The following is a 25676-nucleotide window of genomic DNA, read 5'->3' as shown; positions in this document are numbered from 1 at the left end:
ATAAATATAAATAAATGAATTGACCTGACCGACCGATTAAGTTACTGAGTAAGCGGTTGAGTGAACGATACATCAACGCCTGCTGATCGTATAAAACTAAAATTTAAGATGGCGTATTTTAAATTTGAACGCGTAGAGTTGTAAGCAATTATCGGAAAAATCATTCTCTCATCTGATCTTCATATTAGGACGAAACTAAAAATACGGAAATAGTTGAATATGAAATAAGTAATATTTCATTATGATCAATTCAACCCCTTTAATTGGCAAAAGGATGGTAAAGTACGCACAGAAATACAAAACAGATTCCTTTGTCGGATTAAATTGAAACTTCATTTAAATACTTTTAACAATTTAAAACAAACTGTATATCCAAATTTAGATTTTTCTGACGATATTAATTATTAGCATTTATAGCGAGTGAAGTCACCAGCAACAGCTAGTTTATCTATACATAATTTAATATGAGTTCACTTGATGAACTTTTTATCAAACGGGTGACTCCGGGTGAGTAATGTCATCCAACTAGTATACGAGTATACGATATAATCTTCCGTTGTTTGTGATCGTTTTGCAATAAAGTCTAAGTTTGTTTATTATTATGATAATTAAAAAAGTTAATTAAAAAATTAACTTTGTATGCGACTATTAGAAGAACGAATTTAAGTTTTAAAACTATGTCAAAAAAGATATTAATTATTTTGGATGATTCAAAACAAAACTCGTGATTTATTTTGCCGCAGAAACAGGCAGGACGGTCCAACCGTAGCGACTCGTCAGGTCTAACAACACCCGTAGTACCTTATTCCTTACCACAAGAATTAGAATGCTATTATAGAAAATAGAAAAGTAACAGCAAAAGCTTCCTTTATGGTTCCTCGGTGCCGAAACGGTTCCTTCACCATCTCGCTTTTAATAATAATATGTGTCAGCAACTCAAATCTCATAAAAAACATCTTTCATTTTATGGGATACAGTCATTAAGCACACGACGTTTATCAGCTGACATTATGTTCCTATATAAGCTTATACATAACATAATAGATTCCCCAGATGTACTTGAACTTTTTTATTTTATTTTTTATTGCTTAAATGGGTAGATGAGCTCACGGCCGACCTGGTGTTAAGTGATTACCGGAGCCCATAGACATCTAAAACGTAAATACCGCCACACACCTTGAGGTATTTATAATGTATTTTCAAGTACTACGGCTGCTCCACCCTTCAAACCGAAACGCATTACTCCCTCACGGCAGCAATAAGTAGGGTGGTGGTACCTACCCGTGCAGACTCATAAGACATCCAAATTCAAATTCAATTTTTTTTTTTCTACCTCTTCGTTGGTAGCCTAAGAAGCTATTCCAGCTACGATCGGTCAGGTAGGTGAGCTCATGGGCTTAACCTGAGAGAATTTGCTAGCACTAGCCCTACCTAGCAAAAGCAGTGCTTTGCAGAATCTACCACCGGATCGGGATCACGACCCACTGAGAAGAAACGCCGAGAAGTTCAGTGGACTGTGTCTATGTGCTTAAGTAATCAAAAAACTTTCAACGTACCAAAAATTTAAAGTAATCTTGGCCAGCAGTCTCCTGTCTACCGTATGACTTCCCTAACTAATAGTATACGTGATGAAATCGACCTATTTGTTTGTTCTTTAGCCTTACTAAAAATAAATTTAAGATCCGCGATCCACACTGAGCTGTAGAGCTTATTTGATTGTACATAAATGTTTATGTTGCAAATATTTATATAACTTTAATTTGCTCTTTTTTTGTTTTTAAGTTGTTAAATGCTTTTTGTTAGTTTTATATATATTTTATTATTTAATAAATAAAAGTCAGCCTCTGACGACTTTTAATACCTATGAATTGGAGTTAACCCATTTTTTTTCTATTATACATAGGTTGAATTTTAATGAGTAGATTTTATCCAATTGTGGAACCTAATAATTAAAGAAAGTTTAGAAACCGCTGTAGGAAAACAAATTATATTTATACGTACACACTATTTATTCCCAAATGATCTTGTAACACCATAGGTAAAAGGTTCGTGATAATAATTGTTTATCTGAGTATTCATTAAGAAGATGCGAGTAATTATGTTCGTCATCCACGTACATCAGATGATTTTGAGATACATTCAGTACATTGAGTGTAGTTTAAAATGTAATCGTACGACCGCAGCTTTTTTCAATGTCTTCGTGTTGGGAATTAAGAGCAAACAATCGCATGTTTTTATTTTCGGCAACAGCATCATTGTACCAGACGATTTACTATATTATAATATAATGTTATATCTTCTTCTTTGAAAAAGAAGATCATACTATCAATCAATATAACAATTAATATAAGAATATCAAACTAAATCTCAACAAATCCGTATTGAAAAAACTGATTAAAGATATTTAAAATTTTAAATAAAATACTTTAATATTTCCCTGTTTTGTTTCAGAAAATATTTTTCCATTTAATTTTGGTAACAGTTATCGTTTTTTGGACACTAATAAAGGTCCCAAAGCTCCTGCATCAGTACCTCTCAGAAAGAAGAGTGTAAGTTGTTAATACGAAATTATTGAAACGATTATATAGCCAATTATACTGCTAATTATTTTATTAATTTATAATTATTTTTCTATATATGGTTTTAATATATTGTATTTTACATTTTCCAATCTATTACAGGACACACGAACGTAAAGTAACAGAATGCGATGAAAATTCAACAGTAATAGAACAAAACGTCGAAATTTTTGCAAATCTAGATGATTGGTGGAATCCTCGTGGAAAACTTTCTACATTACACAAATTCAACGTTATAAGGTAGTTTTGCCTATCATAACGCAAAACCTTCTTTGGGATTTGAAAATATTAGATTAACCGAAATAAAATCATGAGTTACGTTGCTAAGATTCTGAAGTTGAATTTATTTGTAATTACGTTAAATCAATTTTACAGGCTTTTTTATTATCATACGATTTGATATTCATCGTCGTTCGTCAAGACTTATTAGGTAGGTACTTATTTATAAAACACGTGACCTACCAGAGAACTAGAACACCTATAAAGTCGCATCACTCGTTACCCAGTCACAAGTTTAATGTATCTTAAACATCAGATTATTGGCACCAAACAGCTAAATAAAATTGGAGTAATCAATAATTTCTTAACATTCACAATTTTGCTTTTATCTTCTACAGAATTCCGTTCATTCAAAATGGTATACTTGCTCACACCGGAATAAACACTCTGAATAATATAAAAATACTAGACGTCGGCTGTGGTGGAGGAATACTGTCCGAGGTATTAAAACTTTCACTAACTTTCTGAGTTTTAAATTTAAAAGCGGCCCGTGATGCCTTTCTTTCTTCCATGGTTCTTGTAAGACTCAACGATCGACAGAGGCTTTCGGCGAGAATACTTTCTTATTCACTTTTGTACCCTGATTTAGTGTACATTTACGATGTTCAATTACGTTTATTCTACCTTTTACTGCGTCAACGTGGAGTGTGAATACTTCAAAAGTCACTACATTTCCTTTTCTATTACGATTACGACGATCTTATGACTTTGCTGATTTTATACAATTACCGGAGTCAGCAGAGATAGTATAATGAATGCGTCTAACCACAATGCGACATACAAACAGTCATTCGAACCTTCAAATTTCGCTACTACTTTATTTAAATTAGTACTAAGGATTGTTAATTAGGGGTTAGGTAGAAAAATAGGTTAGGTTATTGGCACTATCAGCGGATGATAGGTATAGGGATCGTACTTCATCTGATTAATAGCCGGATTTCATTAAGATCCTCCGACCTTAAATTATGCTACCAATATGTCCTAGTACTAGCAGAGAGGTGTTTTTTATTATCATAGCAAGCATTCGGATTAATTTTCTTTAATCTATATTTTCAGGGTTTAGCAAAAGCCGGAGCACTCGTGACCGGAATTGACGCAAGTGCAGCTTTAATTATGATAGCAAAGGAACATCGTAATCTCAGTTCAGGTCTACCAAACAGCAACCCTATTTATCACCATAATACTATTGAAGTCAGTTTTTTTTTATTGCTCACAGCCCACCTGATGTTAAGTGGTTACTGGAGCCCATAGACATCTACAACGTAAATGCGCCACACACCTTGAGATATAAATTCTAAGGTCTCAGTATAGTCACAACGGCTGCCCCACCCTTCAAACCGAAACGCATTACTGCTTCACGGCAGAAATAGGCGGGGCGGTGGTACCTACCCGTGCGGACTCACAAGAGGTCCTACCACCAGTTATTACGCAAATTATAATTTTGCGGGTTTGATTTTTTATTACACGATATAGCGTAAGTAACGTAAGTAGCGATCAAATAAATAAAAAATAAAAAAATCAGGATGATTTTCATGATGCTATCAGCCAACTAGCTCTAGGGTATATAATATATTTATACTCGAACGAGGAAAAGAAGTTTACGAATAAACTTAAACTTAAAGATAAATAAATTAGACATCTTTTCCCCTCAAAGCTGTAAGTTAATGCGTAAATACCAGTAGCAAGCTTACTTAAACGACACAGCATTATGTCGCTAGAAAAGCCAAAACATCAGTCCTGGTATCGAGTGGCTATCATAACTCACAACGTGGATACCTTAAGAAACAGTTCAAAGCCTGAAATTTGCATAACGGTTCTACCCTTCAAATTTAAATGCATTACTGCTTCGTGTCAGAAGTAGTGCTTGTGGTGATGGTACTTACCCATGCGGGCTTCCAAGACGCCCTACCACCAGTAATTAATGAAATTAAAAACTTTGCAAGTATCGTAATACTTCCTTTTAATTTAAATAAAAATATTCTTATATCTTTATAAAGGAAAATATAACAAGCACCTACACTTATTTCAGGAGCACGTAAAAACACACCCAAACTATTACGATGCAGTCGTTGCTTCAGAAGTTATAGAACACGTGAACAATCCAAAATTATTCCTAAAATCCTGTGTTGAGACTCTCAAATCCGGAGGGGTTATATTTTTAACAACACCAAATAGAACGATATGGTCTTACCTAACTGTTATATTCTTTTGTGAGAAGGTTATATCGATAATACCGAAAGGCGCACACGAATACAGCAAACTGATCACTCCAAGAGAACTTTCCGAAATGCTGACTGAAAGTAAGTACATTTGTCGCATTTCAGCTTATTCAATTATTATTAATTATTTCACTTCCAGCTCAGCGTCATTTATTTATACGTTTCATATTTGAAGTAAAAACTTCTTTAGCCGCGTTGTGCGATAATTTTTTCTTCACTCAGTATCTATTCGAATGTTCTTAGACAGTCGCCGTATGGCATGTATGTTTGTATGTACGTGTATAGTGCTAAATGTGTTTCTCCTAGCTGAGCCTTTGCTCGCCCACCTGTCCTGATGAAACTAGAAAAGCCTCCGGTATCATATATATTTAAAAAAACTAAAAGCATTGATCGACTCGTGTACCCGTTTCATAATAATACTTTCACTTTTGTTTAATTGGTTTTAAAGTGTATTATTTATATCTTTTCAGATAATTGCAGCGTTGTTTCAAATCAAGGAATTATTCTTAACATAATTACTCGGCACTGGCAATTTATAAAACCACGTAGCTTAATGTATGCAATTCAAGCAGTAAAACTGAATTAAGATAAAAATAAGAAAATGTTAAACTTGAGAAACTCAAAAATGTATTTCGTTATTTTGGAGTTTGGTCAAACAAAGATAATAAAAAAACTAATTGTAAACATGTATTCTTATTTTTATGCGATTCCGTTCACCGGATACAACTCAGTTCCTCGCCGGATCTTGTCATAAGTAAATGATTACATAATAAAATTTATTAATAATATAAAATAATTAATGCACACACGCCTTTTATTACTGTATCTTACTAACCCTTTTCTTTAACGCCGGGATTTTTTAACGGTCGAAGGTAGCAGACCGGGTTATCTCGGACTGCGGCATCTCCAGATAAGAAGAGGAAGACCGAGGTTCTCTTCCTCTTCCAATCCCTCCTAGCACTCTAGGAGGACTAGGACTAGAACCTAGGAGGCGGCGCGCGGCGTCAGCCACACAAGACCCGCCCCGTAGAATCTACCCACTAATCTAAGCTGCTACCGCCTGAATTCCGTCGGACTCTACAATATTGGTTTGACCAAATCTACGGTGTGTACTATAGTGCCATATAGTATAGCAGCGTATACTTAGTCAATAATATATAGTACAGTACAGTGTGAACGTGTCTATAACAATGTATGGTGGATGATATTGTTGTACTATGAGCTATAGGTATACTATATGCTATTATATTATAGCATAGTCTTAAAGCAGCTTTACGGTGAATCATAAAGTCGACTTTATAAAAATTACCTACTTATGAGTGATCCAAAGCGATATAAAGCGGTCGAAATGTCATGGAAGAATTGCCTCACATCGCATATGAGTCGCTGAGGACATTTTAGAACGAATCAATTCTGATCTAACATTCATGAAACGCATTGTTACTGGTGACGAAACGTTGGGTTAAGAATTTGACTTGCAAACTAGGCCACAAGCTTCGCAGTGGCGCTTTACAACTAAACCGAAAAAACCAACAGCACAACAACATGAACAGCGTTATTGAAATACGTGTATTAATATGGATCCGACACCTTTGTCGTTTTTCTAAAACTATCGGTCCGACCTAATGTGAACCAGTCAATCAAAATTCAAAGCCATTATTTGCCAAAGATTATTTTCTGTTGCTGTTGCGGTATTGTGTACTCGGAATTCTTGCCAGAAGGTCAAACGGTAAAAAAATAATATTAGTTGAGCGTTATGCGGCGTTTAAGCGAGCTAATTTGACGAAAAAGGCTGGATTTGATGAAAGGAAATTCTTGAATTTTGCACCACGTCAATGCCTCTTCACACAATCATTTTTAAAAGAATTTTTGGCCAAAAACCCAACACAAACCATCGAGTAGCCCCTTATTCACCAGATATGGCTCTAGCCGACTACTTTCTTTTTCCTAAACTCAAATGACCACTTCGTGGCGACTAGAAGACACAAAAGAGAATACGCGGCGAGAACTTAACTCAATTCCGGAAAAAGCGTATAAAATGTTTTGATGATTGGATTATTCGTTGGAGTAAGTGTATACTTTCTGAACGAGATAATAAATAAATTTAGATGAAAAACTAACATTTTGTGTTCTAATGAACGTTCCGGTATTTTCTTGACAGAGTACCTAGTATGACAGCATTCTTAAGTTTGACTTTGACAGTTGACAATTATATTATGGTTATTTAATCACAATTCACCCGAAATCAGCTGAAAAACATAATAGTAATAATAATTTACTATTTACGACAGCTACAAACAACATAATTTTATAATTTTAACAATTTAAAAACAATGAAATAGTTTGTTAGTGAAATAATATATGTTCATTCATGCTATGGCAAATAGAGTGACAGTAGTAAAAAAGTATATTTCAAAATAATGTTTGCGAAAATGAGTACCAAAGCGCTAAACACTTGGCGACTTGCATGCTACCCTGCATCTCCAGTTATTAACCGGTAAAACTTTGCACATACTTTCAATTTCTCTATTTAAGCTATATAACCATAACCCCTATAGGCTCTACTATTTCTACTGCTTACCCATGAGACATTCTTCCAGTACATTTTAAACTAGTTACAACTAAGACTAAACTGAAGAATTGGTCAAGATGATACCTTCATCTACTTTTTGCTATCAAACCTCCCGCTACCAGAGTAGAGTTCACAGATATAATCTGGAACAGCCGCATTAATCACAGTGCCGTTCTAGAGATCTTTTTTGCCACGTACCATCCCATAATTGCGATAGCTCGTTGCTGTTTTCCAAGCACCAAAAGAGTAAACGATTTTTTTCTGTTTTTGCTTTGGTAGGCAGATGAGCATGCGGCCTACCTGATGGTAAGCAGTTAGTGTCGCTCATGGACGTCCGCAATGGCAGGGACAGAGTCAAACCGCTGCCTACCACTTTAAATGAGGTTTACGAGTACTCAGCAGTAGGCAGCAACTTGATTGTTCCACTAGTATTACTGACATCTATGAGCAATGGTAACTAATCACCATCAAGGGGCCATATGCTTGTAGTTGGCAGACAAAGGAAAAGCAATATAAAAAACTTAATAGAATTAAAACTTTTTAATTAAAAGCTGCCAGTAACAGGCAAGATATGCAGAAGAAGGCCCAGAAGCAGTCCAATGCGCTGGTTGGATCAGGTACACTCTACCCTCAACATCTGAGTCCATGATACCATCCATGCAGCCGAAGATAGACTGAACTGGCACAATATAGTCCAAGAGATTATTCATGACCATCAACATTAAGGATTATTAACATGACAAGGAGGAGGAGGAGAGTATATACAACATAATGCTTGATGAATTTTCCAGAATAATCACATATCCAAAATGGAGATACTATGCAACAGCCAATTTATACAGTAAAGATGAGAATCATGGGCGTACTACACTTGATTCCTCCGAGATCAAAATGTTTTCAAAACAAATGAGTGAATGGTGGGATGTCAATGGTTATCTAAAATCATTACATGCTATGAATAAAGTGAGGTAATATTATTATTTTTTTAAAAGTCTAGTTTATATGATAAAAATCTATTTATTATTGAATGTCTAAGCCTCTGAAATTCCATAATATTTAAATATCTACATCTAACTTAATTAATGCTAGCAAGTTTTCTTCTTATGATGCTTATTGTTATGTAGTAAGTTTATTGAAAACTAGAAATTAGATAAAAAATACATTCTTTGTCTTTACTATGATATGATGAAGATAATCACCACCAATTTAACAATATTCATAATTCTTATAAAAGCAGACAAGATTTTAATATTTTATAGATTAGCTTACAATTTAACAAAATTCCTACTTGTTGATACTGTTACAGTTACTGCTGTTAAGGCTTCATCTTTTATTTGCTAGTCATTATAATATTCTCATCATTTCAAATACTTTACAGTTTTTGTGATTACAAAACAACTGAGGAATTGCTTAATTCCTATTTTAAATAAGTTCCACATTTTATAATATTCTTTTCAGAATACCATTAATTAGAGATGGTCTCATACAAACATCGGAAAGAACCTTAACACCTTTGCAAGATAAAAAAATTCTCGATGTTGGTTGTGGGGGAGGCATCTTGGCAGAGGTAAAGTCTTAGTGAAAATTTTTATTAAAATACAGACGAATTCGATTCACAAAGAAATGACATTCGTTTCATAAATGAAAATTTGAAAAAAAAAAAAAGAATTGTGAAATACGTATTTTAAGCTAGTAAGAATTGTAAGCTCGCATGCATAGATAGCATCTTCTTGTCTATTCCTGCCTGTTGTTGTCTATAAACTCTATAAGAGTTTAATATTGTGTATGACGGTGGGTGGCACATTGTATCTAGGATTCTGATTGCCAAATGGCAACAATTAATACCAGGTGGCTCTTGAACTTGTTCAAATATTCAGGAATAAATACACTAAATTATGTTTATTCAAAATACGCAAATAATGCAAATGATCATTTAGCCAATGCTGTTTTTCATGATTACAATCGATGATGTCTCTGCTAAGACAATTTGCTATCCTCAAGTAAAGTTTTTCAACCTCATTTGGAGAAGTTTTGCACTCAATGGAATAGATTGGTTATTTATCGCTTTTTTTTATGATCATCAAATTACATGAAATCTTTTCTAAATCATTGGCTTAAAATAATAATTAAATGTAATGAAACAAATATTTTTTTCTTAAGGGCTTAGCTAGACTCGGAGCGAATGTGACAGGAATAGATGCAAGCGAAGATCTCATAAACTTAGCCAGAGAACACAGTGAAACTAATCCAAAAATAATTAACAATAAACCAACATATTATCACTGTACTATTGAGGTAAATCTTACATTAATCTTATATCTCTATGAATTATAAAATTAACTGTAGTTTTTTATAGGCTTTGTAGGTAAATCAGCATAAAGCCAACCTGATGGTAAGTGGTCATCGTTGCTCATGGACGGTAAAAATTCCAGGGGCACAGCCAAGTCGCTGCCTACCGCTGGGTACTCTCCACAAGCCTCAATTGAGAAATACATCATGGTGGTCACTGGTCAGGAAATACCGAGAAGGAAAGTTCATACCAAACAAAGATGGTACCATAGCAAGAAAGATATCTGAATGCAACTTATTTTTAATATTAGAGTCAATAGATTATTTGTAAAATTAATTTAAAATGTACTATAACTGAGCATAGATGTTTAATGTTCTCGGTGATATTCATAATTTTAAAAATGTAGCTAATAATAATGATTTTTTTCAGAATCACATTAAAACACATAAAGAACACTATGATGCTGTTGTTGCATCAGAGGTAATTGAACACATAACCGATAAGCAGTTATTTGTGAATTCGTGCGTTGCAGCAACGAAACCCGGAGGTAGATTATTCTTCACGACGCCAAATAAAACCAGGATATCGCAGTTCCTAACTATATTTGTTGTCGAAAATATTATAAAAATCGTAAAAAAAGGAACGCATCAGTACGATAAGTTCATTACACCTAATGAATTAACTTTCCTGTTAGAGAGAAGTAAGTATAGTAATGGTAATGATTAATATTAGTAAAGCATTTTCGGTGCCCGCGTAGATATTTATTTTCTCCTTATTTTTACAGCAAAGCAATCATGTTTTCCGGTTTAAATGATGGTACAGAGGCTTTTCATTATAATTGAGACTTCAACCTCATAAGTCAAAGTGGCCAGATTAATCTAGGGACTGCAGTAACTGCGCTCAAACTTCCTTGTAGTGGAGTAAAAAAAAGCCTTTCTTTTCCTACCTATGCTGATAGCCTTGAGAGGCTATTTCAGCTTCTCATTGACGTGTAAGTGAGCTCACGGGGCTCAAACCGGAGTGTTACTAACACTGGCCCTAGCAAGGGCAGTGCTTCGCAGAATCTACCACCGGATCGGAAACGCGACCCACTGAGAAGATCCGGCGAGAAACTCAGTGGGCTGTGTCTGAGGGTTAATTCACTCGTCGAGCCCTTCCTCGCAAGCGACGGGTTCGGCGAGGACGGAGACCGGTGCTTGTGGTACCTAAAAGCACCGTTAATGGATCGGGAGGATCCGTAATAACGTGAAAAAAAGCTAAAATATAAAGATAATTCGTATCGCAACTTTAGAATTGAATTAGTTTAATCCGAAATTCTTCTTTTTTTGGTAAACACTAAAATTGTAATTGAACAATTGTATAATAATTTTTCGATTAACTTTAACGATTTTAATACTTTAAACCTTATGCGCTGACTTTAAAACTTAGTTTACTTTATCCTTTTCTAGATTAAAATTAAAATATAATGTTTAATTTTAAATATGTAATTTTATAAAATGATAGAATACATAATTATTTATAGGTTGTTCAAAGTATAAAATTCATTTTCTTAAAATTTTTAGTTAAGCCACTTCAATTCTAAAGGTGCGATATATTGATGATATTATATAATTTAAATATCTATCTTTACAGATAACTGCCTAGTGGAATCGATATACGGCTTGTTCTACAATCCGTTAAACAACAGTTGGCATTTTACAAACTCACAACTTCTACTATACGCTTTACAGGCCATCAAACTGAAGTCATTGTAGTTTTAGATTATTATTTTTTATCGCCTAGATGGGTGGACGAGCTCACAGCGCACCTGGTGTTAAGTGGTTACTGGAGCCCATAGACATCTACAACGTAAATGATCCACCCACCTTGAGATATAAGTTCTAAGGTCTCAAGTATAGTTACAACGGCTGCCCCGCCCTTCAAATCGAAACGCATTACTGCTTCACGCCAGTAATAGGCAGGGTGTTGGTACCTACCCGCGCGGAATCACGAGGTGTAAGTACCACCAGTAAAAGTGAAAAGTTGGTTAAAGTTATTTAAAGTAAAAACGTCTTTAGTAACTTTTGTGATTTGGTGAAACGAAAAAACGTCCACATTAAAAAGACAAACATAATATGTTATGTCCTGTGGCAGAATAGATAAAAAAGAAATCCTTTCGATCGCGTGCGAATACACACCTTTCTTTTTTTTAAGAGTTTGTTATTGTTATGATTTGAATAAAAATAAAAATACTCTGAATAAAACACTATGCTTGTTTATGTTGTGTGCTGTGTGGTTGTCTCTGTGGGTGTGTGTGTGTGTGTGTGTAACTTTAGTATTTTTATATTCATTGAATGAAAACTCATTGTATTTAATTTAACTTTTTATTGTTAGTGTAAAACCTTATATTGAACGGTTAAGGAAACCCTTCAGAGCGTGAATGTATTGCCAATCTTAAGACATGGTTGAAGTCTCACCATGATAACGTCGAGGGGTGAAAGCCTTATTTGGTTTCAGCAATATTTTTGGAAGTTAACAGGAGAGCCATTTGAAGTTTAGAATCTGGAAAAAATATCATAACAAAAACATCTTCATCTATTCACTTAATTGAAGTTCAATTAAAAACATCGAACTGTTATTGCCAATACAAAAAAAACCGCACGTTCAATTACAAAGATAAATGTCATTTAAATCAAATAGCCTTTCACCCTTCGATATGTTTTTGAAATACAATTTCACGGTGATTTGTCATTTTTAATTCGTGGATCACATCACTACCTAACAGTGTCAGAGATGTGATGGAGAGACGAAAAGAAAAAAAAATTCTTCGATGCAACGGTTTTCTTTTATTGCTTAGATCTGTTACTGGGGCCCATAGACATCTACAACGTAAAAACGCCACCCACCTTGAGATATAACTTCTAAGGTCTCAGTATAGTTAAAACGGCTGCCCCACCCTTCAAACCGAAACGCATTACTGCTTCACGACAGAAATAGGCAATGCGGTGGCACCTACCCGTGCGGACACAAGAGGTCCTACCACCAGTAAGAAGTTGTCGGGCGAGAAACTCAGTACGATGTTTCCATGAGCTTAGCTCGCACGTTGATCTCATGGCTTTCGTGAACTCACTCAGGAGTTTGTATTCTTTCATCATTCATGACGAATGAGATGGCAGAAAGGTTTTTCCTTGGGATCATAATATAACAACAATACATGGATATTCGTAACTAATAATAATACAAATAATACAAAATTTTAACAAAAAAAATAGAAAACCAATTTCAATCATTAATGTAGTCGAAATCAATTAAATATAGGTACATTCAGATCCTGACTAAATATAAATGGTAACACATGAACATGGAAATAAAAAAGAATTATCAAATTTTGTTTGGTACAACATGCGACTATAAAATTACATTTAGAAATTAAGAAACAAATATTCAACCACTTTCTCCGGTATACACTAAATAAGGACAAGCAAGAGGGGTCGTCGTACCCCTTTACGGAGGCACGGAACGGGCCTCGGGGCGAACCTCACTGTCCGGGCAGAAGCTCCCTGCCGTGAAAGGCAGGGGTGGAATGATGTAGGGAGGACTAAAAAGGGAGGGATCGCATGCGTGTTCGGCGCACTCCACATCGACATAATATATACTTAAATATAATACGAGGGCTTGAGTAGTTCACTGGATGGCGCCCGGCAGCAAGTTCCCACCAGCGCCGTGCTGTCGTCTGCTTGTTTTTTTTTTTTTTCTCTACTACAAATCTATCTAATACTATCTATCTACAACTACTTAACACTAACTATACACTATATACACAAGCAACAACAGTCAGCGGGTTAGGACCCGCCACCGGCCCTGTGCCGTGGCCCCACCTCTACAACCCAGAAGAGGAGCCATGGCACTTTGTTTTCGCGCTCACCCGCTCGGGCTCCCCAAAAGGGGAAGACCGAATCGGGGACGGACCGACATTAAAATAACACTCAGCCAAGGACAAGCAAGCAAGCAGTCGGTTGTTTGACTTCTAGCATAGTCTATAATAACTACTCTTTAGTGTAACTTCTCCCAACTCCCATCCAATTAGATCACGTCATTACTGTGACATTGTGACTGTCACAAAATTTCGGTACGTAGTAGGTAACAGGTTAAAAATATGTTGTGATTCAAAATTTACCTTCAACTTTTGCATTTGAAGGTGTGTTATGTCGAAATGTCGCTGACGAAGTTCTTAAGAGCACCGATCAAACTATTTAAGAAAGAAGTCATTACGTTCTTTGTTGTGCGACGATATGATTTGGGAGGTTATTAAAACAATCTTTGGTTATTTCTTATTCATTTACTCCTGGTCAATACATAGTTTAATATTATAAATAGACTATACTAAGTCTCTGCATGTTCTGACATTATAAAGAATATAGATTCCGTCCCTTTTATGTCAATAAAATTCGCAAATTAATTTGAAAAATTAACCTTACTTTTAAAATCAATCTTCAATACTTAAAAAAATAAAGCTCATTTCATGTTATCCTGCCTGGGTACCCCATCCTGGACCAGCGTCTTGCTTATTTATGACTGAAGTCTAGACTTCAACGACGTGATGCGATATGGGTGGCGGCATTTACATTGCCAGGTTCCTAAAAACGTTAGAATAAGATCTATAATGAGAAATTAGTTAACGTGTGATATAGTTCTTTTTTTCCCCTACCTATTCGCTGGTAGCTTAAGGGGCTATTCCAGCTACGCCCGGACGGGTAGGTGAGCTCTCGGGCTCAGCCTGAGAGAATTTGCTAACACTAGCCCTAGCAAGAGCAGTGCTTCGCAGAGTCTACCACCGGATCGGAATCGCGACCCATTGAGAAGATCTGACGAGAAACTCAAGTGTGCTGTGTCTATGGGTTAATTTACTTGCTAGGGCCAGTGTTAGCGACACTCCCGGTTTGAGCCCCTGAAGTCACCTACACGTCAAGGAGAAACAGAAATAGCCTCTCAAGGCTATCAGCATAGGTAAAAAAGACCTCTTTGTTATAATCGACGAATTCGATGAGGACGGTGACCGGTACTTGAGAGACCTAAAATCACCGAGAGTGAATCCGGGGGATCCGACAAAACATGTTTGGGGCGATGGCGGCTTTGCGTTACCCCATCGCGGTCGGATAAGTAATTAGCGGCGGCCACGATAAAAGGGTTTTCGTGTCGCGCCGTTTTGTCGAAATAGCTAGTTCCTTATGCCGGCCACTCACATGCGCGCGAACATTTGTACATTGTGCGAATGTTCGCGCGCATGCGAAGGGCCGTCAGACATTCATTCGCAAACATAGCGGCTGTGCAAATGGGTTCGGTACTCAATTTGCGAACCCGTTTGCGCTTCCTCCTACACTTGTTTACGAATGTCTCCCAAATTTCTCTTCGTTTTTAATTCGTCAATAGAACATTGAAGAGAGAAAGAGTTTTTAACTGGAAACCAGGCGCCATTAACGGCCATTCTGTTTTTATGGGATTTCTTTTGAGGGTCCCATATGATCGATTCATTTTGCAGGAGTTCAATGAACTCCATCACCTTAGTGTTGTTTCATTCCATGATGAAGGTACGCTACACAGTAGACGTCACGAACTATGAAAATGGCGAAACGTTCGTTACCTTCGTAATCGTGGGCGCAACTGGTCACACGAATGTGTGGGAGACTACGCTAAGGATCGCGGTTCGCGCGCTTTGATGTCTGTTAAAAAACCGACTAAGCTTGGAAAACCGCGAATGCAGCTAAAACTTTGCGTAATCATTTGCAAATGTCGTCCTACACTTGTGGGTTGCGTATTCGTGCGAATTTGAGTGACCGGTATCACTAAGAAGTTTTTATAATTTAAGTGCGTTTCAGTAAATTTCACTTCAACTACAAATAAAAAATTTCCAACGTCATAAAACAGACAATTAAGTACTCCTTGACGAAAGTCAACAACATTTTAAGTTAAGTAATATCAATGAATTAATGATGAATAGCTACAATGAATAGTTTACATCGCAGCGGTCGCATATAATATACTCAGGCATTCGTGATCCGAATAAAAATTCCTTTAAAATGTTTTAGTTACTGAGGATAAGCTCCGGTATGTAGCGGTAAAACCATCTGCCTCTATTTCGGTACTTCGACATAAAATATGGTTTCTTTTGAATCTACCGGACTACTGTGAGGAATTGATTATTCTCAAATCAGCCGATAACATTGAACTACCGTTAACAGCACTACGTAATGGCAACGAGCCTCAACGTCCGTACTTGTTAGAAGTTTGGCCTTCTGAAAAACGTAAACACCGTAAGTAGTCTTGTAGTCAACGAGATATTTGTGAACAATTACCAGGTGTAGAAGCATTAAAATACATGCCTGTTGTTGGAAATAAATAAAAAATATTTTATTCAAAATAATTTACATTGATCTCAACGTGCATTTTTTCAATCTCTAATTTCAATTTATGCGGAACCCATTTGTCGATTTTCAAAATAGTTCACCTAGATTGCATAGAAATGGAGATGGAGATTTCTTTGAGTTTTAGTATTACTTTCATCCAATACTTAAGGCTTGAAATTTCTTGTCTGAGAACTTTTTTCCGGCTTTGGAATAAACTTCTCTTCTTCCTACCCGTGCAATGTACCTATATGAACTTAATCAAACAAAAGATTAACAAGACTGTGACCCTGGCATCGCTGCTGTACATGAGCGACAACCACTCACGATTATCTAGCCATGCAATGTCGAAATGTCCTCGATGGCAGTAAAGAGCTCATATTAACTCACTATAAGCTTATCGCTAAACTTTAATATCCACAGCGTCGACTAACATGCAATATATGCTGACACTAAGTAACAATACTCATAAAAGTAATACAGAATCAGAATCAAATGCCCTTGAGAATTGTCCGCGCGGAACCAAAAACGGATACGACGGCAGCGGTAAGGTTGTTTTAAAATTATAACGTGTACCAAACCTAACGGTTTTAGGGCATATATTTGCGCAACAAAGACTCCAGCGGCTCTCTTTGAATAATCAATATCGATTGCATTAAAATTCCACCCTATGAACCGAACCGAACCGTTAAATGGCAGAAAACTCCTACAAATTACAAGGATCACGGTATCATCCCTTACGAACGATAGGCAGCGACTTAGCCGGTAGGCAGCGGCTTGGCTTTGCCCCTGGCATTGCTGAAGTTCATGGGCAACGGTAACTACTCACCATCAGGTGGGCCGTATTCTCGTCTGCCTACAAGGGCAATAAAAAAAACATTTAGTAGGTACGTACAAATGAGGATACTACTAATTTAAGACCTGATTTTGAGCTAGTAATGTCATTTATATTGAGCAAGGGTTGCGTTAGAGCCCTAATAAATTCAAAAGACCGGTTTGATACCGTGTAAAATACCATATATGAAATAGAAGAGATAAAATAAGCTATACAGAAGAAAAACTTGATTGCATACAAAAACAGTGAATTTCGTGTTAGTGCAAAAAAAAAGGAATCGATCGTCTAAAACCAGATGACCATGTTAAACTAAGACTTTTATTGAACAAATCTTAGACGCAAATTGATAAATTCCTTTGAAACAAATTTTGCGTCATGCGAGATGTAAACAGACAATTAACACTAAGTCAAAATGTTTCATAAACATACCAATTTCTTGAATCATTTAAAGGTTACTTACGTACTTATTTATAGGCTTGTCTTTCTACTCCTGTAGAACTCTCAGGAGACAGTGCGAGTAGGTAGGTACCACTTTCGTGTCTGTTTCTGCACTAGTGAGTTCCATATTAGTGTGAATTTCATACTAACTGTGATCATATATTTCTTAATATGATTTCAAGAAATTCACCGATTCAATTCAATTATTACAGACCTGTCTCCAGTTTACCCACTTTCTATTTGATGATATTCATCAATTTCATACTTTCTGTGATCTTATACTTTTTACTATGATTTAGAAGCAATTATCACGCAATAGTCGTTTGCAATAATAATTTTATTTTTCAGTTACATCAACAATATCACATGTTAACAATCCTTTGCACATCGATGAACGTAAGCCAGTTAATAGTTTCTACGCAGACTACAAGAAGTCCGAACTGTCTTGCAGAGTTTCTAGTACTTCGTTCTTTAAGATTAATGGGAAGAAGAGTCGGGATAATTTCATACATGTACTGCTAAAAATACAAAGCGATTTGTCGACACTGAGCAACAAACTTTCTACTTTGGAGAACAGAATACCGGTTTGAGTAAAATATCACTTAAATCGTTTTTTTTTTAATTTCAAACCACGTGATGATACGCTTACCTAATCAGACATTTGTGACGTGCTAAGTACCTAAATGTTATTTAAGCTGGGATTTACTGTTGCCTAACTAAATACCGGTGGACATAACATTTTTAAAAATAATTTCAGAACTGTCAATAAAATTTGGTCGAATTCATTGGTTAGTGTTACCCATGCCCTGCGTTAGGGTAACTTTTTTTAACTTTTTCTCTTGATCGACAATCGCGTTTATAATCCCCCTGGTATCATCGCTATCAGAACAAAATTAACACAATAAGTAACAATACGAACCTTGAAGCATGAGACCCAGGTTTTAATTTTTGGTGGTTATTGAGGAAGAACTCGTCAGAAATAGGCAGCATAGTGGTACCTACCCATCCAGGGTCGATACGCCCAATAAACAATAGAAAAAATACTACCAATACTGATGGATGATGCGAAAATAGTATTAGTAATTCTAAGCGACAATGGTTATTAGCATATTGTAATTTAATATCATGCCTGACCATGTCATTTTCCGATACGTTTATGTTCACCAGAAATTATTTACGAACAAAACACGACCGGTTTTTTTCATAAGACTAATGGAGTACATCCTATGAACACGATTCACATTGTGATAAAATTAAAGTGTAGTTCATATTCAAAGTAGTTTATTCTATCCTAGGTATATAACTTAACAATAACAAAATATGTACAGCTCTTTTTAATTTGGATTTCAAAGACAAAAGCTGGATATAATTAATTTCAATGATTCAAAACAAACATTTAAATTCAGCATTGGCTCGAACGAATACAGATCACGCAACTATGTATAAGATAAAATTTACAGACAATTAATTATTTAAAAAAAAATTGTTGTCTATGTATAACAGATAGGGACCGAGAGGAAAACGGAAAAAAATATACATAAGAATCCACATATAGGTCATTATACAAAATAAAATCTCAGTTTGCTTCTATTAAAAAAGTAGACTACCATTACAAATGAGGTATCATCCTGTAGACTAGTTATTGACTAACTAATTCAGTAGCATCTCACTATTTTGGTTGAAAAACATTAGAACAAATACATACAAGCACCTTAACATTTTTATTATTAATTTAAGAACACAATTATACCTTTTATTACATGTGTAAACTAATTTATTATTTTTATACCATTTTTGATTTAACTTTGGAGAACAGCAATAAGTTACCCTAAAAAGTTTACTTACATCATTTTATATAAATACGCTTATAAAATTAGTCAATTCTCACTACATATATAGGCTTTAGAAAGAATGTTTTTTATAAAATTAATGTATCACATAAATTTAAATATACACTGTACAAGTAAAGCACCAGCATGGTCCAACTAAATTTTAAATTTAAGTATTGTCTTCTAAATATAGACTTCTCTTTCTGTAACAAAAATATTTTAAATAAACAACATTTTTATTACAATTCACATTGTTAGGTGTGTGAAATTTAAATTTGCACTTTAATCTCGTGTTTACTCAGAATCCAATGAAGTTTTCCAGACTTTTATTACCACTATGAGACTAATTTTGCGAAATCTCAAAATAGTTAACTTCACCATTTAAATGGTTTTGATAAAAAGTTGTCAGCCAAAAGACAATTAACTGCCAATTTGCTTATCTAGACATTCGATATACGCGTAATTTTTTGATAATTTATTTTTAATTAGTTTTTCAATCACACAAAAAAAATACTTACGTTAATTTCTTCTCTATATGCGCTTTGTATGCAGCATTTGCTCATTACAACAAAACCACACATTCTCTCTTGTGTTCCTAGAGCATATTCTATGCTACGGATTAAATCATTGGTTTTGAGAACCAATAATGCTTGCCGGTCCACATGCTCCAGGCAATCAGTGATATGGTGGAGGATGTTAGGCAATTCGTTTTGAAAAGTTGATTTCTGAAATTTAATTTCAATTCACTGATTTTTAAGTTTATTTGATGACTAAATTATAGTGTGTCCCAGAAGGTCAAGCCAAAAACTTTAGTATTCTATTAGTATTCTATGATTCGGCGGAAAAAAGAAACCAAGTAAATGGTTTCGGAATCTGACCACTGGAACATAACAAACAAACAATTTTCTGCAAACCCTTGAATTATGTTTTATTCAAGATACCATAACATTATTTGTAGTAAAAAAATATAGGTGACTGCATATCAAAAGATACGAATTTGTGTTTATATATTTTTTATTGCTCAGTTAGGTGAACTAGCTCACAGCCCACCTGGTGTTCAGTAGTCACTGGAGCCCATAGACATTAAGAACGCAAATGTCGCCAGCCACCTTGAGACATCAGTTCTAAATCAGGCCGAAATAGGCAGGGTGGTGGTACCTACCCCTACAGACTCTCAAGACGCTCTCGCATCAATCAATACCACCAGGAAGTAAACGTATGAATACTAGTAGAAAATACTCTACCACCAGTAAGAGTGCAAGATTATAAAAAACACATTTAAAAAACACATTTTAGATATAAATACCTCTTCTGAAGATGGCTTAGTTTTGCCAATTCCTTTCATAATAGAATCCCAAGGTCTACCCGTTACCATACAAGCAAACAAACCATACAATTCATTTCGAATACCTAGCTGCTCTGCATGTACTTTCATTTCTTGACGATTTCTGTCTATAATGGATAGCCACAATTTTGAATAGTGATATCTGAATTTATCCGAAAGTTGCTGAAAAATATAATTATTTTTAAATATTAATGATTATTATTATTTTATTTTTTATTTACTAACAATCACGCCACATTAACTGGTCCCGTGCTAAGCTCGTAAAGAACTTGTGTTACAGGTATCAGATAAAGGAAATAGATGTATTTTTTTTATTATACACATACATATATTTAATAAACATCCATAACACTGGAAAAGTCATTTTATATTTATCATACAAATATCTTCCCTTGGCGGGATTCGAACCTGCGACCGCTTTGTGTAGTGACCATGTCACTTACCACTACACCAGACGGCCGTTTATTAGACATAATTTATTCTAATTGTTAAAAGATTTAAAACTTAACTAACATTTTTGACGAACTTTATATTCTAATCACTAGATCACATAAATCTTTGCATTTGGAATCATTATACTCTAAAAATATGAATGACCTGTTGCTTGAACCATTTATCCAAATTTTCTTTAAAAATTAGTCATCATCTTGTGCAAAATGCAGTTGATACCTACCCACAATTGTCCATCTTGATGAATGTAAGCTTTTATAATTACCTGTCCTAACCGACCAACTCACTAATACATCAAAGGAGAGCCCTTACGGATTAACAATCTTGGCAATTGAACTCATTAATGTTATGGAATTATTTTAGTAAAATTCACACATAAGTGTGATAGTTGAAAAAAATATTAAAAACACAGTATTTTAATTTTTAGGTCAATTACCTATAAAAATTAAGGTGAATAGATTAAAAAGCTGAAAAAAGTTATTAAGCATAAAGTATTCATAGTTCAGGATAAAAATAACCACTAAAATTTAAAAATCTAAATAAAAAATATTTTATCTAAAACATCATTCAGTTTTCTTAGAATGTGCTTAAATTACCCAGGTTTACCCATTTACAACTTAATAAAATAGTAAGAAAACCAATTTATTTTGAAATGAATTGGTATGAATTGACGTGGTGGTAGATTTAGGGAAGCATTACTGTCTGGTTGTAGTGTTGACCGCGGGAACCCCCCTACTCTGACCGGGTTTTGACCCCGGACGGAGATCGGACGCCGGGTGTAAGAGTGCAGGGGAGTCGTTTAGTGGGTGGGCCCTAAATTCCTTGGGCCCGCGGTCTGCTCTCAACACCTGCAGATCGTTGAGTCTCACATACCCCGCGCGCCCCCTAGGCGCGGGGACCTCGTAGGAGGTTCGGCCCTCGGCCCGGAAAAAAAAAAAAAAAAAAAGGGAAGCATTACTTTTGCTACGGCAGATGTTAACAAAATATCTCAGGCTGAGCCCTGTGAGCCTACCGCCTAACTATCGAGTGATATTCTAAACTGTAATGACAGATTCACTCTCCTAATTCTATAAAATAGCAGCAATGCCTTTTAGTTTCAAGGGTGGTATAGCTGCTATGCAATTTAGATTTCAACATCATGTCACTTAACACTAGTTGTACATCTTGTTTGCCTATTAACACATAAATAAAAAATCTTGTTGAAGATTTTTGTGCAGGACGAAATAGGGTTTTTTATAGTTTAAGAAACAAATAGATTTAATTTAACCGTTACTAAGTGATTACGTAATAAATGTATAATCTTAAGTTATTTTATAGTTAATATGTTAGTGTATCAGATCAGAGAATGTAAATAGACCAATAGGAACGATTTGTGGAGCGCTTTCACTACGGTAACATACAGATCAAGGGAGCCTCCGAAAGTGGCGCGATGATAGCGCGCCGCGAGATGGGGTACTAAAATAAATATAAAAGAAGGGCCATTTATAGGCAAAAACAGTTCTCGGCAGTTCTCCGATAGAAACAGACAGTTCTCAGAAGCTCTCCGACAAAGAAACATCAGCAAGACAGAAACAGTTACCAGCAGTTCTCTGATAGTACAGTTATCAGAAAACCACTAGTGAATCAGCTACCAGTGAACCAGACAGTTACCTGTGAAACCTCGCTACAGAAGCCGAAACCCATCGAAAGAAACAGCCGTCTTCTACCAGCGCACAAACAGACAGCAGAAAATATTATCACACAACTCGGAAACAGCCATACAGACTGGGTCGTGTACAATTTTTTAAGTTTTGTTATGTTAGAAATTACAGCACCGTTGATAACATGCTGTTTAATGATTTAGAAGATAATGAGATAGCATGCATCTACAAAGAATTAAAAAATGGATGAACAAAACAATGACTTACAGCATATAACCCATGGTCCAGCAAATAAACTGTTACATCCTTGTCTCCTGGAGCTTTTTTAACCAGTATATTCCCTGGATGTGGATCACTGTGCACAAAACCAGTTATGAAGATCATGTGGGAGTAGAGATCACCAAGCTTCTTACATAAATCATATCTGTTGATTTTATGTGTCTAAAAATATAATGCATAAATAAATAGATAAACACATGTTTTATTACTAGGCATTCCCAGAGTTTTGTGCATAATCATTCCATTACATATTTTGATGTTTCGATGTTTCATAAGCTGCATATTTTTTACTAAGAGGCAGTTTTTCCTTAACACGTTGAGCGCCATGTGTATCTTTCTGGAAACACAAAGTACCACCTTTAGGGGCCGCGTGTTTCCTTTAGGAAACACGAGCAGTACTATATTGGTAAGTTATGTCTAAAAATAACTTTTGATCAAAACGTCGTACAAAAAACCCACTCACACCGAAATAACCGTGGAGGCCAGAGGTATTAGAATTCATAGTAAAATGTATTGAAATGTGTTTCCTGGCGGACACACTGGCCTACGAATATAGTACTGCCCGTGTTTCCTAAAGGAAACACGCGGCCCCTAAAGGTGGTACTTTGTGTTTCCAGAAAGATACACATGGCGCTCAACGTGTTAATAACATTTATATATTAAAATATTTTGAAATTTGCATAATTATAAACAACATAGGTAAAAAGTAAAAGTTACACTTACATCAATATAATTAACATCATTAACTTGTCCACCGTAAACATATTCCATGACCAGCACTCTCTCTGTACTGTAATCCCAGAAAATCTTTGGAACCTTCAGCCATTTGTAATTACTGAACAATTCAGCTACCTTCTCTGCATTTTGACCCTCTTGCAGGAAATCCAGCTCTTTTGCAATGTTTTTCTTCGTTTCATCCACTAGCCATTGCATTTGGAAGTCAGGAAATACTTTTGACATTGTGTTTATAATAAATTCCATCCATTTTAAGTCAATCTTAATATTTTTCCTCACAAAATGATGTTGTACTTTGACCGCAACTTCAGTACCATCTTTTAATTTTGCTTTATGAACTTGTGCTAGTGACGCTGTGCCCAGAGGCTCAGGTTCAAAGTCGTCAAACAGTTCCTTTGGCTGAATAAATGAAATAGTTTGTCAGTACATTAAAATACCTTACAACTTCTAATAAGTTATTAGCTATTGAACTTTAAATTTTTAATGAGCTTAATAACAAAAAAATATATATATATATATATATATATATATATATATATAACAATAACAAATTTGTGTTATATTACACCATGACATTCTTGTAAAAATAAATAGTAAACGCAATAATAAATCTCCAATGTATTTTATTACTTACATCCTTTTTCAAATCTTCCCTGATGACATTGTATAGTTCTTCGACTGTGTTTTGAGGCGCATCTTTATGCAAAACACGCATTGTTTTGACATATTCAGTAGGCAACAAGTAATCTAACGCGCCTACGTGCTGTCCAACTTTAATGTACACACCTTTGTTAGCTTTGCATAATTCAAGCAGTTTCTCTGCCCCAATTTGATGAGCTTGTTTCTTCACTTCTAAATACTCGGGGGACGATCTATCCCAATCTTTGCTGTACAACAAAGACTGGTAAGTCCTGCCTATGTCCACAGCAGTACATGCTGTCCTCGTGATTCTGACGATGGCTAACGAATTATAATCACCATCATGAAATTTTAAAGCAGTTACACAACCACCAACAGCAACACCACCATAAAAGCCGTATTTTATGATCCTAGTCAACTTTCTGGAGAACATGTTGATTAAAAGGGAAAATAATTATTTTAGGGACATAGCAAAAGCCAATTTAAATAGTGAGTAATAATTGTGACATGAACTTTGACTTTGAACTAATGTATCACTAACAAATCACTTAAATTATTTTTTAAGCACTGAATCTAGAAAATAAAAACTACCGATTCCTTTTTCTTTTTATATTCAAAAAGTATTTAAATTTTAAACACTAGGTATTACCGCAGGTACCGTACATACCTACATATCAAGTATATTAAGTGTATAATCTATGCCTACATACTACATACATAGCCTGTGCACGACTGCACACTTTATTTTATTTTATTTTACTGACTTGGAAACAAAGTCTTTCAAGCCAAATCAGTATTTCTGTTCAACTGCTTTTTTTTAAGGTATTTTATGACCTGGTAACTAAAACTTTTAAGACATGTCTTATTTTAATTTATATTCTTATTTTTATGAAAAAGAATAATGTGAAATCAAACGAAATGAAAACTACTTCACCTCTCGGGCTCCCCCCAAAAAGTTCCAACTGTATTTCTATGTCAACCATAAGTTCATAACATAGGTTATCTTTTATGGAAAAGCAACCAAAATTTATTGTATTAAATATCAAATGAACTTAAATAGAAATCTCCTAGGTCTTCATAAAATCTTCAACCAAAACAAAGAGTTCCTACTTTTTTAAAGATTTTGTTGCGTGGTAACGCGATCTTTATGCCATCATTTTAAATCCT

The 25676-nt window shown here is 35.2% G+C and overlaps 4 protein-coding genes across 7 annotated transcripts in view; 3 read left to right on the top strand and 1 right to left on the bottom strand.

Moving 5' to 3' along the window:
• The window catches only part of LOC101747146 (ubiquinone biosynthesis O-methyltransferase), a 222227-nt gene extending 216346 nt beyond the window's left edge, over positions 1-5881 (top strand). The window contains exons 4-9 of the mRNA XM_062675231.1: positions 2452-2549; positions 2682-2819; positions 3197-3299; positions 3915-4049; positions 4888-5158; positions 5548-5881. Of these exons, the coding sequence (XP_062531215.1) occupies positions 2452-2549; positions 2682-2819; positions 3197-3299; positions 3915-4049; positions 4888-5158; positions 5548-5663 (861 nt within the window). The 3' untranslated portion in view covers positions 5664-5881. The remainder of the gene's footprint in view (positions 1-2451; positions 2550-2681; positions 2820-3196; positions 3300-3914; positions 4050-4887; positions 5159-5547) is intronic.
• Positions 5882-7261: 1380 nt separating this feature from the next.
• Positions 7262-12185, top strand: LOC101747145 (ubiquinone biosynthesis O-methyltransferase, mitochondrial). 2 transcript variants are annotated; one of them, XM_004932608.5, is made up of 6 exons: positions 7262-7574; positions 8441-8617; positions 9108-9216; positions 9810-9944; positions 10369-10639; positions 11572-12185. In XM_004932608.5, exons 1-6 carry the CDS (start codon positions 7498-7500, stop codon positions 11691-11693), a joined length of 891 nt encoding a protein of 296 aa, XP_004932665.1. In that variant the 5' UTR covers positions 7262-7497; the 3' UTR covers positions 11694-12185. The 2 variants fall into 2 exon arrangements, with proteins under 2 accessions (XP_004932665.1, XP_062531216.1); XM_062675232.1 differs by having other exon boundaries at positions 7283-8077; positions 8122-8617.
• Positions 12186-14014: 1829 nt separating this feature from the next.
• Positions 14015-18199, top strand: LOC101747009 (uncharacterized). Of its 3 annotated transcripts, none has more exons than XM_062675228.1 (4): positions 14015-14222; positions 16005-16220; positions 16743-16865; positions 17941-18199. In XM_062675228.1, exons 1-4 carry the CDS (start codon positions 14132-14134, stop codon positions 18180-18182), a joined length of 672 nt encoding a protein of 223 aa, XP_062531212.1. In that variant the 5' UTR covers positions 14015-14131; the 3' UTR covers positions 18183-18199. The 3 variants fall into 3 exon arrangements, with proteins under 3 accessions (XP_062531212.1, XP_021207936.1, XP_004932664.1); XM_021352261.3 differs by having other exon boundaries at positions 14016-14241; positions 16005-16229; XM_004932607.4 differs by having other exon boundaries at positions 14018-14222; positions 16005-16229.
• A 657-nt stretch (positions 18200-18856) lies between these two features.
• On the bottom strand, positions 18857-25270 carry LOC101746873 (aarF domain-containing kinase 1). Its single transcript, XM_004932606.5, has 6 exons — positions 24505-25270; positions 23859-24269; positions 23124-23297; positions 20728-20928; positions 19940-20146; positions 18857-19624 (listed from the first exon to the last, which is right to left on the bottom strand). Exons 1-6 carry the CDS (start codon positions 24940-24942, stop codon positions 19511-19513), a joined length of 1545 nt encoding a protein of 514 aa, XP_004932663.1. The 5' UTR covers positions 24943-25270; the 3' UTR covers positions 18857-19510.
• Positions 25271-25676: the final 406 nt, after the last annotated feature.

This window comes from Bombyx mori, chromosome 23, assembly GCF_030269925.1.
Source record: "Bombyx mori chromosome 23, ASM3026992v2".
Classification (NCBI taxonomy): domain Eukaryota; kingdom Metazoa; phylum Arthropoda; class Insecta; order Lepidoptera; family Bombycidae; genus Bombyx; species Bombyx mori.
Note: the sequence above shows the minus strand (reverse complement) of the source record. Positions and strands in the feature narration are given on the sequence as shown.